At 38.4% G+C, this 13,378-nt stretch overlaps 2 protein-coding genes across 3 annotated transcripts; one reads left to right on the forward strand and one right to left on the reverse strand.

Annotated features, from left to right (window-relative positions):
* Positions 1-2,928: 2,928 nt before the first annotated feature.
* LOC111671250 (zona pellucida sperm-binding protein 4-like) lies at positions 2,929-5,550 on the forward strand. Its single transcript, XM_023428329.2, has 8 exons — positions 2,929-3,678; positions 3,906-4,090; positions 4,204-4,301; positions 4,403-4,563; positions 4,655-4,847; positions 5,026-5,173; positions 5,256-5,331; positions 5,412-5,550. Exons 1-8 carry the CDS (start codon positions 2,982-2,984, stop codon positions 5,510-5,512), a joined length of 1,659 nt encoding a protein of 552 aa, XP_023284097.1. The 5' UTR covers positions 2,929-2,981; the 3' UTR covers positions 5,513-5,550.
* Positions 5,551-6,867: 1,317 nt separating this feature from the next.
* tmem263 (transmembrane protein 263) lies at positions 6,868-11,056 on the reverse strand. Of its 2 annotated transcripts, none has more exons than XM_023428251.2 (3): positions 10,907-11,056; positions 9,451-9,521; positions 6,868-8,447 (listed from the first exon to the last, which is right to left on the reverse strand). In XM_023428251.2, the coding sequence occupies exons 2-3, from the start codon at positions 9,515-9,517 to the stop codon at positions 8,149-8,151; spliced, it is 366 nt and encodes a 121-aa protein (XP_023284019.1). In that variant the 5' UTR covers positions 9,518-9,521; positions 10,907-11,056; the 3' UTR covers positions 6,868-8,148. The 2 variants fall into 2 exon arrangements, with proteins under 2 accessions (XP_023284019.1, XP_023284020.1); XM_023428252.2 differs by lacking the exon at positions 10,907-11,056 and adding an exon at positions 10,441-10,733.
* Between the last annotated feature and the right edge of the window lie 2,322 nt (positions 11,057-13,378).

The following is a 13,378-nucleotide window of genomic DNA, read 5'->3' on the forward strand; positions in this document are numbered from 1 at the left end:
AATACCACAACTAATTACAGCACTGAAAATAATAATATTGTTAAATCAACTCCTGTCTGTCACAGTTTTAACAAAAAATGTCAATTAAAAGGTATTTTAAACTCCACAAAGAATGTATGGTATTGATTTTGATTACATTACATTGAACAAGAGTACCTAAATAACTGCAGGTCATTCCAAGATGCGCAGGAGATACAACAGATGGACTGAATCTATAGCACATGACTTTTTGATTAATTGTTTGGAATCAGTGAAGTAATAAATGTTCAATGTTGGTATTAATACTGAACTTTGTTTAGAATGTCTGATAGATATAAAAGATGCAAATGAAACAATTTATCATTCATTTCTTTTTTGCCGAAATGTTCACCATAAACGAGCTGTTGGTTTTCTATCGGCCCTAACCGTCCTGACATGGCCAGAATCTTTGAAACTGACTATTTTCACTCAAGATTCATGTCATCGCACCAATGTGTATTTACAGTAGCCTATTTGCCAGCAAACACACCAAGTGTATACCAGTAATACAAAGTATGATATTGGCAAAATCAATCAATAAAGATTTATCTTGTACAGTGGTGGAAGACCCTTTATATGCAGTAAGTTAAAAAAAATACAGTTGTGCCGCAATATGAAAACACAAATAAGAGTCCTGCATTTGACATTTTACTTTTGCTAGTAAAAATGCAGCATATTAGTGGCAAAACGCTGTTATAATTGTCAAAAGTAAAAGTAATTATTGTAACACAACACGTCAAAACATAGTGTATGGCTGGTCTGCATTAGACAATTTGCATTCTTCCTAATGTCAGCCAGTTTCAGCCCTTTATGTGTTTGCTTCTCTCCTACTCTCTGGGCTCATATATACAGTATTTTAACACAACTGAATTCCAAATAAAGCCATTCTCATTTAATGTTTTGCTATTTCTTTTGTCAGACAACAGAACGAGTGAAACAGTGACTCTAACACGGCCTATTAAGACTACATGTGAACCAACAGTCACTTTCAAATCATTTCAAAGCTGCTGCTAAGATCCTGATTTTATAACGTTGTTGACAAAATTACCAAACACACCCTAAGTTAAACACAAAGACTGTGCTGTGATTTTGGCTATATTTAATTGTGAAATGATGACTCAGAGAAACAGTCAGAAGCAATAGAATTTTAGGGTGTTTCCAGATAAAGTCCTTTTTAAACAAACCAAACACATTCCTCTTGAAGTGGACCAACAGAAAAGATACTCAGTTGTTTTTGCATTGTGAGTTAATTTGAAAGAGGACTCAGTTCTCTTCAGCTCTGATGGAGCCTCAGTCCTCTTTCTTGATATATACAAAAAAGTATAAGTACAGTACTTGAGCAAATTTTCTTACTTTCCACCTCTGATCCTATGTAGGTATGTGCTAAACAGGTTCATTTTCCTGAAAAATGTATGAGACCTGTTTCCATAATACTCCCAGAAAAAGAATCAATACTGTAAGACTTTGATTTCATTCACTAAATGTTATCACACTTATTGTTTTAATCAGAAGTTTAAAGTCTCTGCACACAAGGTCATATTTTTCTCAATATGTGTGATTAATTACATTTTAAAAACATTGTGCTTTATTCATATTATTGTAGTATTACCAAAAGGACCTATGTCTGATGTGTCATTTGTGAGTTTGGACTTAAACAGGCAAAAAGCCTATTTGTTATTAGCTAAATAACTTTGGCTAGATGTGCACTGATGTTAGTTTTTAAGACTTAGGATATTTTGCTGGCTCAATTACTTCCAGCTATGTAGTCATAAACTGAATCATGTCTGAAACCTTGGTAAAATCAAACGTATTATTTTGTATGACAAAGTCAGCCAGATATAATTTCAAAAGCATTCATTATGTTTGACTACTAGCAATAGCTGGGATGAGGTGTTTAATTAGTAGTCAGCTACTATTAGCTAACTATCTTATCACTCAAATCAGCCTACATAATAAATGTTGAAGCTGGAGCCCATTGCAGGCAACTTGTCAACCAGGCTTTTGTGTTAGGGCCGCAGCACTTTGGAACAACGTGCCTGAGGAGATTAGACAAGCGAGATCCTTATCCTCATTTAAATCCCTATTTAAGACACATTTTTATAGGTGTGCTTTCTCAGGGCTTGGGGTTTGAATTTACTTTAAGCTTTTAAAAAACAATTATTGTACAATGTCATTCTCCTGATTTTTATTTTATTGATTATTTTAATCAATTTAGAATGTTCTATTTTATTTTATTCTACCTTATTTGTAGCACTGTGGCTCTTATAACCCCCCCCCCCCCGTAATAATTATGCAATACTGTATAGAGTCATATTTAGAAAGGTCTTCGAGACTAGAGATTGAGGAACCATTGCAGCATGTTTGTCTTACAGCTGATTTAAAACTCTTGGTTTAAAACTCACCAAACTGCAACATGGTTGTAAAAAAAAATACAGGCAGCATGAGTGAATATGTTCCTAACAGAATACACAGTAGCCAAGTAAAAAATACAGCCTGACCTGATTTGGGCTCAAGTGATTTTTATGGCAAACTTTATCACAAAATCAATTCTGTATGTTCGCCATTTTGCACTAGCAAAATAAACATTTGGTGACAAATAAAGCTTCAGGCCGCAAAGACCTTTGAAAAGGTTTTTGTGACCCAAACGTTGGATTTGTCAATAAATAATTTAATGTCAAACTGTCATCCACCTCAGTGACCTGATCTGATAGGACACGTGTTTCATCCTCTTGTCCCACCCATACAACTGATCTTGTGAAGCTGCCAAAAGGCTAACAAACACTGTAATACACAATACACCCCTGAAGCTTATAGGTGTCTTGTGAAAGATGGGAAGCCCTGATTGGTGGTTATTTGGTCTTGGAGGTAAGGTTTTCTAAACATCAAGTCTGGTCACATATAAATGTGGCAGCACACATAAGAGGTACACTTGGGGACTGCCAAGGTTAGACGGCTGTGAAACCATGGAAAAGCGTTGGAGTGCCACCTCTTTGGTGGCACTTGCACTGCTTGGAAGCTTTGTTGGGACAATTGTAGAGGCTCAGGGCTCAATGTGGCAGAACGCTGCAGCACCAATGTCTAAGGGTGCTCCACCTCCTCAGGCACCAAAGCTTCCTCGTCCTGAACCTCCACAGGTTCTGCTTCCTCCACCACCAAAGACCCCTCAATATAATCAAGTGCCAAAGGTCCAACCAGCTCCGCTGCCCAAGTTTCATCCACGTCCTGAGGTTCTTCCTCCTGCTCAGACGCCAAAGTTTCATCCACGTCCTGAGGTTCTTCCTCCTGCTCAGACGCCAAAATTTCATCCACGTCCTGAGGTTCTTCCTCCTGCTCAGACGCCAAAGTTTCATCCACGTCCTGAGGTTCTTCCTCCTGCTCAGACGCCAAAGTTTCATCCACGTCCTGAGGTTCTTCTACCTGTTCCACCACCAACGTTTCCTAAATATCCTCAACGTAGCCATGATCAGTCTCCCCAGGAGCCAAAGATCCCTCAACCACAGCACCCTGCAGTGCCACAGATACGAAAGCAACCACCTGCCCAGAGTTGTGAAGTGGCACAAAGAGTGAGAATCACATGCGGAGGTCCTGATATCTCTGCTGCTGGATGTGAAGCCATAAACTGCTGCTTTGATGGCCGACATTGCTACTTTGGAAAAACAGGTGAGTTTTTGAGGGCTATCATTCTCTTTAGAAAGAGCACATTAACTTTTTTCTGCTTGCCTTATACTAATTGATTAAATAGACTACTGCAAACTACAATGGAGGATATAAAAACTCAAAGCACTTTTATAGTCAAAACAATATGGTAAAAAGATGTTTATGCTATTTACATTTGATCAATAATATCTAACCACTCAACTTATTAAAGCCTGTATTTGTGCCACTAGTGACTGTCCAGTGCACCAAGGATGCCCAGTTTATTGTGGTAGTGGCCAGAGATGCCACTCTGCCCCACATTGACCTTGAGTCAGTCTCTCTGCTGGGGGGAGGTCAGGGCTGCACACACGTTGACTCTAATTCAGACTTTGCCATCTACCAGTTTCCTGTTACCACCTGTGGCTCTGTTATTATGGTAAGACCTTGATTTTCTAACATCTATTCTGTATTTATTTTCAACAAATGAAATCAGCTATAAATTAGGCTTGTGCGTGGTTTCACCATAAAATGCCATTTTGTCTTTTGTAGGAGGAGCCTGGTGTAATAATCTATGAGAACAGGATGTCCTCCTCATATGAAGTAGGAATTGGCGACCATGGAGCCGTTACCAGGGACAGCTATTATGAGTAGGTGATCATTTTTTAGAGCATTACAGTGTTACAAGTAAGAACAAACAAAAACACAACATAAAAATTAAAACCACATAATGCCAATTTTCTCTTGGCAGATTGCTCTTCAAGTGTAGGTACATTGGTACTTCTGTTGAAACTGTGGTTGCAGAGGTATTACCTTTGCAAGATCCTCCTCTACCAGCTGCTGCTTTGGGACCCATCCGAGTACACCTGATGTTGGCTAATGGGCAATGCCACACAAAGGGTTGTAATGAATGTAAGTGTGTGTCAGCCTGGCTGTGTTGCTGCATTTATAAATGATTTCATAATGTTGGTCGTCATATTAACTAATAACTCTGCTCTTACAGTGGATGTGGCCTACAACTCTTTCTACACGGATGCAGACTACCCTGTGACCAAAGTACTGAGGGACCCTGTGTACGTGGAGGTTCAACTCCTTGACAAAACAGATCCAAACCTTGTCCTGACTCTTGGTCGCTGTTGGACAACCACAAGCTCCAACCCTCATAGTCTGCCCCAGTGGGACATTCTGATCGATGGGTAACTAAAACACCAATTTACACATGTAATTTACACACAACATGTTTAAGTTTAGATTAAACTTTGGTCAGGTCTGCTCACAAGGAACAGTGAATAGGGAAATGAATACCAAACACTGACTTCTTCGGTCAGTTAAATTTCACTGCTGTTGCCTTGATTTAATTTGCTCTCCATACAGGTGTCCAAACAGGGATGATCGCTACTTGTCCTCACTGGTTCCAGTCGATCAATCCTCTGGTCTGGCCTACCCAAGTCACTACAGGCGTTTCATTTTCAAAATGTTTACGTTCCTGGAGGGCCGCTCATTAGTGCCCCTGAAGGAGCAGGTAATGTATATAGCAAGTGATGAGAAACTGCTGCAATGAAATATGTCCATATTGCCCTGTCAACATTGTTGTTCTTGTTCAGGTGTACATTCACTGTAGCACAGCTGTGTGCACTGCTGCTCTGGGCCGCTCCTGTGAACCATCATGCTTCAGAAAAAGTAAGAAATGAATTCATAATCTGCAGAATTCAGGAGGAATATGCTCATAAATCTAACCATCTTTGTTTGTCTGTGTGTAGGGAGAGATGTCGAGGCTGTGGACCAGAGGAAAGGTGAGCCAAAGGTTGTGGCTTCTGTTGGACCTGTGAACATTGTGCAGCAACCAGCACAGAGCGCCTAGCTGAAGAATTTAGTTGAGAACATTTAGTAAAACATCTGTAGCATTAACATGGTTCAGTTATTCATGGTGAAAGATCAAACTGACATATATTGTAATGTATGCCAAAGATCTTAAGTGTCAAAGTGTCAAAAGCATGAACTGGACCCCCTATTGAATTCAAATTTATATTAAAAAATATTGGCTTTTATATGCTGTATATACTTTCTGATTATTTTTGTACATAATATTTTTTTTTAATTAATTGTCAGTGACATTCTAACATACAGGAAGGGCTGGCAGCAGTGCTTAACTTATGGTTTTAAAATGACTCTCCTAAAACAAAAATACAATATATTTTTGTTGTTATTAATGTTTACTGTAACTAGCAAATAGTAGCAATTCCATTTGATGTAGTTGTCTTGATGTGATCTCAGAATTCATTTATTATAAATGTAAAACTGATAAAAAATAAAAATTCATGTAATCTTACCAGTACTGTATTTGTTTCACCTGGTCAGCAGACCTTAACCAATAATGACAGGACCTATGGTGTATTAACAATATCCAAACATTTAGGGATAAAGTCTAATTTTCAGAAGGAATATAAAAGGGCTGTATCCTTATTTTTGATTATAAATGCATTTACATATTTTTTGTAGTATTAATTGGATGTAGTATTTAGTATAAACAGTGCTCCATTAAAACAGATTGTACCTCACTATTTCAAATAAATAGTGTGCTGAATACAGTATCGCAGACATTATCAACTGTGCGCCACTTAATTTCATTTCAAAAATGAAATATTTTAAATTCCTCTCCCACTGATATTTTTCACAGTCTACTGACTTTTGTTTTGCATAAATCTCAAGTTGAATTATTTTCTAAAGTTGAGGAGAGAACACTGTTAAGAAAGTTTCATATTTAAAGATAGATTAAGATTACAGTTAACATGATGAAATATATATGGTAGAGGTTTTTGTACAACCAAGACACAAACAAACTACTGAAAAAATTCAAATTAAATATCACTTTAGTATTGGCTGTAGAAAAATTATTTTCAACATTACTTCAACAATCTTCAGCTGCAATAAATAAAAAAAAAAAAAAGATAATTTAATTGATTCTAAAGCTGTTTTAAACAATAAATGTTAGTCTACAAAATATGAATACATTTACAAATTTACAAATTGAGGTTTGAAGATGCAGATCAGGTTCTGAAATAAAATGTGTGTAAATACTTTGGACTTACTATTGAACCAAAATTTTTAATGTTACGGTCATTCAGGAGAAGAAAAAAAATGTTTACAGTAGTTTCATATGAAGTGTTTTTGTAAGTCTACTTTAGTAACTTACAGAAAACAAGACGGTACACACACAACCTTCAGCGTATGTTTTATTTGAACAAGCTGATAAAACACGATACAACCACAAAATCATCCATCAAGCCTTGCCTTGACATTTTACATTTACAAAAACGGTATTGTTTTTAATTATCTTTCTTAAATGTACTTTCACAGGTTTGTCATCTTAAAATGTAGCTGACACTTGAAATATAGACTGTATCATCCAAAAAATCCAGCCATCAAATTGCTACAACAGTAAACAGTGACTCTAAGCAATATGGAAGAGCATTAGAGAAATGTTAGGGTCGAGAACTAAACTTCTTTGGTACAGTAGCAGAAATTTATGGCATCATCAAGCGTCTATGGCAGTTTTATTTTTCCAAGGAGACATGTTAAGAGACTTTGATCTGAGAACAATGTTAACCGACATGTCACAGTAACTAACAAAACATATAGTTAGTCAAAAGAAGTGTAACGCGTAAAATGTGATTCAACAAACTCAACTAGTATAGTCACAGTGAATCAGTTAACACTGTAACTATCACTGTAATCATAATCTTCTAACTTTCATATTGTGTCACAATATTTATTTTAGTGAATTGGATTCTGTATAAACAGTAGCCCACGAGTTGCCTTCCATAGAGCTGACAAAATAAAAGCCAGAGGGCAACATAATTCAAAGGAAAACTGAAACTGTCCCAATAATTCCCACAAATACCCACAGCCAGCAAGTGATTTAGATATGAAACTGGATTGTTCTTTTCAAATCACGTCTTTGATCAGACTTATTTGTTCATTTGTGAACAAAGGTGATTAACTGGAGTGTGAAATATATCATGCCAGTTATAGATCATCATTGATCACTGATTGTCTTGCAAGTGAAATTTAAGCACATTTACACTCTGAGCTGTTCTCCTGCACTAAAGTTAACTAATGTGACAAGTACAACAGTTTGCAGTGAAAACAGCATTGTAGCTTATTATCAAACATGAAAAATGGACATTTTGAACAATTTGAGGCACAGGTGATAATAGTTTGGAGTGTTTTCCTTTAACAGTCGGACAGTCTTTGTTACTTCTTGGTTTGTAGGTCCATGCCACATAATTGTATGAATGTGGGTTTACCAACACACAAACAAACAAAAGAAATAAATGAAGCACAGACCCCTCACCAAAATGTGTACACTGAACTGTATCTGAGTTCAGTACACTGAAGTTTTGAGTCCTCTTTAGATCTTTTCCTGTTCATGAATCCTACAACACAGTGTGAGCTCACACAACTCAGCTGTGTGCGTTCACTCTCCGCCTCTCTCCGTCAGTCAGACTTGTCCTTCTTTTTGCATCCTCCTATGGGAACTTTGCTAACCACCGCAGAGCCGACAGAAGTCACGCCTCCGGCTACGGCACACACTCCTCCTTTAACCAGCCCCACTCCCATGGCAGGCACAGCGACTACAGAGCTGACAGCGGTCTTGGTGAGGTCCAGACTCTTTCCTCCTATCCAGGTCACACCGCCCACCGTAGCTCCAAGAGCTCCCTTGGTGGCACCGTACAAGCCCCCCGCCAACCTGCTGAACATGCCAGGCTGTGTCTGTGGGTGGTCCTTGTTGTTGTCTGATTTAAAACAACAAAAGTTGAATTTTAAGATTCAAATGATTGGTCATATTCCTCAGAGGCCTTCTCAGATTGTTTTATGGCAGAGGTACGACACCTAACAAATGAATAGTACACAATATGCCAACCATGATAACGATGTTAGATTGATGCATATGATTTTGAAATTAGTTCATCTTCCAAGTCCAACAAAAAGAAAAAAACAGTCTCTCAGTACTTTCTAAGGTTTCTACCCTGTCTGTGTCGTCATTTGTTGGGGCCTATTTTCAGCTGCTTATTAATACACATTTGGTGTGCCAGTGAGTATTTACAGCAGGAGCATGGTGCACAAAACAAACTAAAGTGTCTGTGTTTATCGCAAAGAAGGAACCCAGCGCAACAATGTGGCTCATTCATGTGTTTTCTTTTTTAACTACAGTGGACATCTATGGGACAGAGAAATAATCCATATGAGGCATTGGCTACACAGACAATTCTACTTGTTACGACAATCAGTTCATTGGTCGTTTTGTATTTTTCATTGGATTTGCTGACAATAACAAAAATATAGAATATCTATTTTTTTTAAAAATGACTTAAATTATTACTTAATCATAAAAATTGCTATGCAACAGCTACTCTTTTCATCATTACATGACACGGTTTCCTCTTGTTTGTCTTAATGTAGATTAGATGCTTGCACAATGATTACGATACGCTTTACGTTTGGTAACTGAAGAGGAAAGCATTCAAGTAAAAAAGATCTTTCAAAAACATGGAATCATTAATTTACCTTTTACACAAGTTTGGGATGCACCTTTAGTTTTGTTGAGTTTTATAACCAACTAAGCTGAAAATGGTCAAAAAGTGCAGTGTTTTAACATATTTACACTTGTGCTGCCATTCAAAAGTAAGACCACCAAAATCTCTCAAAACACTAATTCAACAGGGATCAGAACATTTCTGATTAGAATTTGTGCTAAATCTAGGTTACAAAAGAATTTTGCAATTAAGCTTTACTTACCTGTAGCTACTGGCTCATCTTCTAGGTATGCAGGCACGTCCTCAGGCACCTGCTCTGCCTGACTCATGTCTCTGGGAAAGTAAATGACAGACTCAATTACCAAAAAAAGACTGTAATGCATAATAAACACAAATACAGTTTAGTACAGGGATCTGTAGGGAAATTACATCTAACAACGATGCTGATACCCAAAATAATTTTCTCCCTGGCATCCTTACAGGTTTTTTATTGAAGTTAATAGTCTCACCTCATTCTACCTGATACATGTATGAGCAGCTTTAACTTTCAAATGCAATGTGATTGTGACATGGTTGCATATTATATATGTCATATTATGTATGTTTTATATGTGACAAACTGGCCCTAACTGTGTAAATGTTAGGAACGGGGCTGTAACAAGTACACAGTGTTAAGAAAATAAAAGGAGCTTGCTTTGGGTGCTGCTGCTGATCCCAAAACAAGGCAGACCTGTTCACAATCTTTCACACAGCTTTACAACAAGTTAAAATACACATAGCAGAGACAGATTTTCTAAACTTAAACTGATGCCCTAAGTTTTAAGTAGTATTATTAACAGCTTCCGTACTGTATTTTGTTTTTTAATTACTCCATATTCACAAAATAGAAAGGATCCCACAAAGCTGAAAACTAAGCTTTACATTTGATCTGAGAGTTGAATTTGAGTTTTAAAAGTTGCATGCTGTTTTGAAATCTGCCCAGAACAAAGCGTAGTAAAGTCAAAGATCACAAAAGGAAAAGTGACTGATGGGTACACAACATTACACACCCCGTGAAATGAAGGTTTCAAATTAAACATATTTATAAATGTAAGAAGTTAGTTGGCTAAAGGCCTAGCCTGAGCTAAGTAGCTAACGTACAGCATTTCTTTAGCTCACTGCACTAATTTTACGTTAACTTAGACTAACGTTAACCTTATCTTAACTTAGGCTAACACTAACTTTACGTTAACATAAGCTAACGTTAACTTACAGGTGGTTAAACTCCCAACAGCCGCGGACACTGAAGTTGTCGAGTTCCTGTTCAAATTTAACTCTCTAACACAACAACAACAAAAATGTCTGGGCTTGTATGTGATGATCACGCCTCACTTTGAGCTCGTTTTGTTCTCAGTCCATGAGCAGATTATTTGAAGAACTGACTCTTCAGACAGAGACATTAAAACAGACACGTCACTCCCGAAAGACAATACATAACTGTGACGTTTTTGTTTTGTTTTTTGCACCGTAAATCCGTCCATATTTATCGGTGTTCACCAGCCTGTTGTCCCCGGTCGAGGGGGTGGGTTTGCTTTGAAGCTGGTTTAAAAGATAATATGTTTCAGTTTTTCATAAGCGACGCCAGTGGTTCTGCAGAAGTTCTCGTGGCTGACTCTCATTACACAAACTGCACAACAACAACAACAACAACAACAACAACCAACTAATTCAGCACTCACCTTGATTTGTAACGTGAACAAACTAGTCCACTACGGCACGGTATGTGTGGCACATAAAACTACCAGAACAGGACGATTTTCAGGTTTCAACGCCTGTGATAATTCGTCCTCTGCTTGTGGTGGTGGGGAATGACTTTGTGTTGTATGTCCTCTTACTGTTTTTTGGAGGAGGACCTCCGTCTCCACCCAGAAAAGCACACAACAGAGGTACACACTGTCTGCAGACTGGAGCACCAGCTGCTGGCTGCCTTTACAAAAAAACATATTTCATGCCAACACAAGTGAGTATTGTCTGTGATAATAGCTGTTAGGGTTGTGCAGTATTTTTAGTTCACTCTCTGGCTTATGTGAACGCACATCACGGGAGTTTTTATTTTTAAATTCAGGGATGAAGGTTTATTTGAGTCCCAGATCCGTGCATTAAGTATAATTCTTCTGCAGTTGTTCACGTTGTACAATGAAAAATGCAAGCTTAGGGGGTATTGCCTAATTTCATTGTCATATTTGTGCTAAGTGCAAATGTATGTTGACGTTTGTGAACTCATTAGCCGATGCTGCCTAAACGCTCTTAACGTTTTGCGTGTGTTGTTGTCCCACAGAATGAAGACGTGCACACCACAACGTTAGTTTGTTCCATTATCCAACTTGTCTCATGGAAACTGAACACGGAAGTGGAGAGCCGGAAACAGAGACAGCTCGTCTTCAAAATAAAGGTTGCGCGTTTTGAACAAACGTGCTGGCTGCAGCCGTTAAGGAGAGTTAAGCTAAATAAATAAACTGTTCATATAATGAACATCATTCATAACGGGGTTTTCCGCTAGCCTACAACTGATTGGGAATGAATTGCCAATGAACACTGGAAATTTTTATGGGGTCTTTCATGTAGCTATTCATCAACTTATTAATTTGATTAAGGTTACTTAATCTCTTATTTTGGACATTTTTATAAATGTTTACACAGATAATAAAGACATATGTTGGACGTGGCGTCACATGACTGCTGGGCTGAAGAGCAGCAAGAGAACAGGTGTGCTAACTGGGCAGGTCATACAGGTGCCTAGATTGTTCTTTGTTCTGTGTCCTGAGTTCATTCTGTGTTTGCACTTCAGCTGAGCTGGTTCCTTCTGTCATTTCACCTTTATCTTGAGTGTGTTGAGTGAGTTTATTTCATTATAATTCCTCAAGTCATGTTTATTTTGATGTAAAGTAGTGGTTTGTTCTCACACTTCTCAATCCTGGGACACAGAGCGAAAAATAGGTGTAAGCATTAAGGTTTCAGGAATATGAAAAACATGTTCAAAAACTACAAGTTGCAGAGCACTTGCTACCACTGTGGTTGCTGAACAATTTGTCGATGAGTGGAGGAAAGGCCGGAGTATTTGTACAGTGGTTGATGAGGTAATGGTATGCAGGTGTGGTACTCTCCAGAGCCAGGTAGGGGAAACCGCGCCCACATCACCTACACACACAGCTCGCTGGTGCTGCTTATCACAGGGCTACCTGGGTTACCAATGTTGGTATCATGTACGGGCCAGGGGCTTATTGCTCACCTGCCCCGAGGGCTCTGAGGGCCTTTACAGGATGGCAGCCGGATTAATGAGGCCACATCTTTGAGGTGGACCCTGGATGTACCTGCCGTCTCATATAGGCGTAGCGGTCCTAGCTAGATGGAAGCACAGGATGTTCGGCCTGACTGATGCCAAGTTGATCCAGAGGATCTCATGGGAGGAGTGGAGGCTCCTCTCTCAGAGGAGGACACATAGGGCAGAGGAGACGGCCCTCCTCATCCAGGATCTCATGTCAACCTGGATGTCCCATTGCTTGATTCCCTCTGTATCAAGGACATTTGGAGTAAACAGAGGTACCACCTATGGTGCATTCAGGACCCACCAGGTGTGCAACTGTACCAGTTCATCCCAGGTACATGAGTGTATGTCATAGCTTATGATTAGGTATATTGTGCATTATAATTTCATGTAAACAAAATTAATTTTTGATCAGTCACGAACTTAGTTCACAGTAAATTACTTTTATATATAGAAATGAAAGTAATGAAATGGTACGATGGCTGGCTCAGCTTTTGTGTGCCCAGCATGACAGCGGTAAGAACCGTGAGATCTCCCCGTCACCCATTCATCATTAGCTGGTTTGTTGGACCTGTGCCACATATAGACTCCACCTGTCCCATTACTCTACACTACCACCCGTGATATGGCTTGACCTAGACTACACATATAAAGAACCATAAATACAGAGCTAATAGATGGCTCCTAAAATATTATATTACATTATTGTCTTTGAAAATATTTCTAAATCTGCACTTTGTTTGAAAGCATTATTATTATTATTGTTGATGGTTTCATTTTGCATTACATGACTTGTAACATGTATGAGGGACATAACATGTAATTGTAATTGATCAATAAAACACCATGTGGTTTACTCATACTGGTAACACTTTCAGGGTTCAAC

The sequence above is a fragment of the Seriola lalandi genome, unplaced genomic scaffold, assembly GCF_002814215.2.
Source record: "Seriola lalandi dorsalis isolate HSWRI2012SDOR001 ecotype SW California unplaced genomic scaffold, Sedor1 jcf7180002054873, whole genome shotgun sequence".
NCBI lineage: Eukaryota > Metazoa > Chordata > Actinopteri > Carangiformes > Carangidae > Seriola > Seriola lalandi.

Bases quoted from the DNA above. Each gene is read 5' to 3' on its own strand.
- LOC111671250 (XM_023428329.2), top strand. From the start codon at position 2,982: ATGGAAAAGCGTTGGAGTGCCACCTCTTTGGTGGCACTTGCACTGCTT. The intron at 3,679-3,905 runs GTGAGTTTTTGA...TTGTGCCACTAG, and splicing joins TTGCTACTTTGGAAAAACAG to TGACTGTCCAGTGCACCAAG. The intron at 5,332-5,411 runs GTAAGAAATGAA...GTCTGTGTGTAG, and splicing joins ACCATCATGCTTCAGAAAAA to GGAGAGATGTCGAGGCTGTG.
- tmem263 (XM_023428251.2), bottom strand. From the start codon at position 9,517: ATGAGTCAGGCAGAGCAGGTGCCTGAGGACGTGCCTGCATACCTAGAA. The intron at 8,448-9,450 runs GTAAGTAAAGCT...GTTTTAAATCAG, and splicing joins AGATGAGCCAGTAGCTACAG to ACAACAACAAGGACCACCCA.